At 36.8% G+C, this 3,741-nt stretch overlaps 1 protein-coding gene across 1 annotated transcript; it reads right to left on the bottom strand.

Moving 5' to 3' along the window:
* Positions 1-318: 318 nt before the first annotated feature.
* LOC138905622 (uncharacterized) lies at positions 319-675 on the bottom strand. The gene has a single exon (XM_070194144.1). The coding sequence runs from the start codon at positions 673-675 to the stop codon at positions 319-321; it is 357 nt and encodes a 118-aa protein (XP_070050245.1).
* Between the last annotated feature and the right edge of the window lie 3,066 nt (positions 676-3,741).

A 3,741-nucleotide genomic window follows, 5' to 3' on the forward strand; every position in this document is an offset into this window, starting at 1 on the left:
ACTTTTTGAACTTAGCAAACATAGCTAGGTCCAGTTCATCATTGTCATACTCATCTTCTTCGGACATCTTGAGAACTAAGGCCTTAACCCTCTTTGGTTACTCCATGCATTGTTCTAGCTTTCTCATCTCATGATTTTTTAAGTTTCCAATCAACTCGTCCAGTGAAATCTTATCCAACTCCTTTGTTTCTTGAATGACTGTGACGTTTGATTACAATGAAGCGGGGAGAATCCTTAGAATCTTGCTAACTAGTTCTTCAGAAATGAATACCTTTCTGAGTGACTTCAGTTCATTTGTTATTATAGTGAACCTAGTCATCATCTCTTGAATAGGTCAAACTCCTTCATAGAAAAGAGCTCATATTTCATTATGAGCAACTCAATCATTAATCTCTTTACTTGATTTTTTCCTTCATAAGAAGTTTGAAATGCATCCCAGATCTCCTTTGCATTGGAGCATAGAGATATCTTGTTGTATTCATCAGGACCAAGTCCACAGATGAGGATCTTCTTGGCCTTTGCATTCTTTTCCATCATACTAAAGTCTGCTACTACAAATTTAGATGGGTCTTTGGGAACATCTTCATTTTGCCCATTTTGTTTGGTGGGATTTAGTGGTCCTGGATTCACTATTGTCCATAGTTCATAATCCTCAGCCGTTAGGAGATCCTCCATTCATGCCTTCCACTAACTGTAGTATTTTTTTTGTTTAACAGATGTAGTCTAGTAGTTGACTGTCCTTCGTTAATTCAAGGTGGAGCACTCATTTTCTTCGAAGACCTCTCTAGGTGTTAACCACATTTGAGAGACCCCGCTCTGTTACCAATTTTTAATTTGAGTGCCTTCCTAAATTACTAAAGAATTTGGTTCTTTGCCTAACTTCTTACTCGTAAATGAAATAAACAGTGAAAAGAGAAAAAGCATTTTTTACATGGAAAATCACCTTGCACAAAGGTGCAAAAATCATGACCTACCACGTAGGATTTTAACTTCAACTTCACTAGAACAAATGAGCCAAATATACTAATTACAAGACTTGTAAACCAATACTCCCACACTTCTCCTACTTCTAGTACTTGAATGAATTAAAAGCTACTCTAACTTGCGCACTCAAACAATGACTCAAGCTAACATGTTTTGAATGACATCTGAATACAACTCAATCTCCTAATACACATGAACTAACAGGATTGTAACGACCCGACCGACAGTATTGAGCTTTAGTATTTTGTTCGGTAGCTTGAGTTCTCGAGTAGCTTCATATTATGTATTATGACTTGTGTGTATGGTCGTTTTTTATTTTCGAGCGATTCCGAATTTATTTGGAAGAATGATTCTTGTTTTAGAAGCATGTGAGGTAAGAGTTGACTGGAGTATGACTTTTATGTAGACGACTCCGGAATGATATTTTGATAATTCCAATAGCTTCGTATGATAATTTTGGACTTAGTCATATGTCTGAATTTGGATTTGGAGATCCGTAGATTGATTTGATATATTTTGGCAAAAGTTGGAAAGTTGAAGGTTTGGAAGGTTGAGAGGTTTGATCGGGAGTTGACTTTATTGATATCGGGTTTGGATTTTCATTTCAGGAGTTGGAGTAGGTATGTTGTGTCATTTGGGACTTGCATGTAAATTTTGAGGTCATTCCCAGTTGTTTTGGTATGGTTCAGCATGAGTTTTGGAAGTTGAAAGTTCATTAGTTCATTAGGCTTGAATTGGGGTGTGATTCGTAGTTTCGATATTGTTTGGTGTGATTTGAGGCTTTTAGTAGGTCCGTGTTATGTTTTAGAACTGATTGGTGTGATTGGACGGGTTCTCGGGGGCCTCGGGTGTGTTTCAGATGGGCTACGGGCCATTTTCTCACGTTTTGAACTGTTGGTTCTGATATTTGATTCATGTGGAGTGTTGACTCATCGCGTTCGCGTTTAGAGGTCGCGATGGCAGAGTTATTGGTCATGCTGGAGAGGTTGGGTTCTTTGGTCTTGGCGTTCCCGGTATAGCCACACGTTCGCATATGCTTGGCTGCCTGATTCATCGCGTTCGAATCCATGATATCGCGTTCACAAAGTTCATTTTATGGGGCAGTGATGTTTCTTCTTCGCGATGGCGATGTAATTTCCGCAATCGCGATGTGTTTCATAGGGCAGAATGTATAAAGTACTCTATTTCGAGGGTTTTTGTTATTTCTTTACATTTGAGTTGGAGAGCTAGGTTTTGGGAAATTTTGGAGGGGATTTTCACTATTTGGATCAGGTTAAGTATTATTTACCCGGATTTGTCCATTATTCATTATTTCATCTTTATTTTTATCATTTAATTTGTGATTTGAATTGGAAAAATTGGGAATTTTAGTAAAAACTTTTTAAAAATATAAATTGATGATTTGAAGGCCGATTTGAGATCGGAATTGGATGATTTTGGTATGGTTGGACTCGTATCGGAATGGGTGTTCGGATTTTGTGAGTTTTTTCAGCTTCTAAGGTGCGAGCCAGGGGTGACTTTTTGGGTTGACTTTTTGATTCTTGTTCAGGATCGAAGCTTTATTATTTGGTGTTTCCTATGGATTTTATTTATGATATTAAGTGTTTTTGGATATATTCTAGCCATCCAGAAGTTATTTCATGTGGGAAAGGCTTCTTAGAGTATTGATTTAACTTCTTTGAGGTAAGTATCTTGCCTAACTTTGTATGGGGAACTACCCCTTAGTATTGGGTTTGATTGCACTATTTGAGTTATGTTAAAGACAAGTACATGAAGTGACAGGTGTGTACATGAGTTTATATATGCAAATTGACCGGTTTAGACTCTTAGGTTAGGTATAAGCATTTAATTGAAGTTGTTATTAATTGTTGTATCTTTCGTTGTCCTATTTATTCTTACATGCTTTAATTGAAGTTGTTATTTCTTGTTCTAGTTTCCATTGTCGAGGTTTTCCTTATATGCATTTATTAGTAGTTGTTGTTACAAGCTATTCTTTCCATTGTTGAGTTATTCTTATGCATTTTGTCGTAGTTGCTAATTCATGCTACATCTTTTATTGTTAAGCTTATTTTATGCATTAGAATTTGGAAGATGTCATTTCACGGAAATACCTTCATTGTTGAATTATTAAAGTGGTAGTTGTTGAAAGCTATTAACACGATTGTGGTTGAAATTGTTGGTTATTGGAATGCCTTTCGTTGTTGAGTTATTTCTCATTCATTTTATTGTTATTGGGATTCTTGCACACATTGTGGTTGAGTCGTGAGCTATATGTGTTGTGGTAACATTGATATTGTTTATTTTGGAAATGTTATGGCCTATGGGCACGTGTGGTACGAGTTGATATGTCGTGTTGTTGTGATGTTGGCACATGTGGATTTGTTGTGTGGATTATTGGTGCTATGCAGAGCATAAGGGTGGCATTTCACTATAGTTGATTATGCAGAGTGATACATGTGGCTATTGATATATTGTCTTGGTGGAGTGATATGCGTAGTTATTGATACAATGTCTAGCTAGAGCGATATAGGTGACTATTATGTTTATTATCTGGGCGGAGCGATACTAGTGGATATTATGATTTTGTCTGTGCGGTGGGATAAGGTTGGCTATTTCAGGGATAATATGTGATGGCCTGAGGGCATATTTTTGATGATATTCGTGTGATGGTGTGATTTTCCTAGTGTGTGTCATGCACATTACGTGACTTTTTGTGTTGTTTTTAATGAGCTACTCGACGTTTTTGATATTACTTGT

This window comes from Nicotiana tomentosiformis, chromosome 2 (genome assembly GCF_000390325.3).
Source record: "Nicotiana tomentosiformis chromosome 2, ASM39032v3, whole genome shotgun sequence".
NCBI classification, from domain to species: Eukaryota; Viridiplantae; Streptophyta; class Magnoliopsida; order Solanales; family Solanaceae; genus Nicotiana; species Nicotiana tomentosiformis.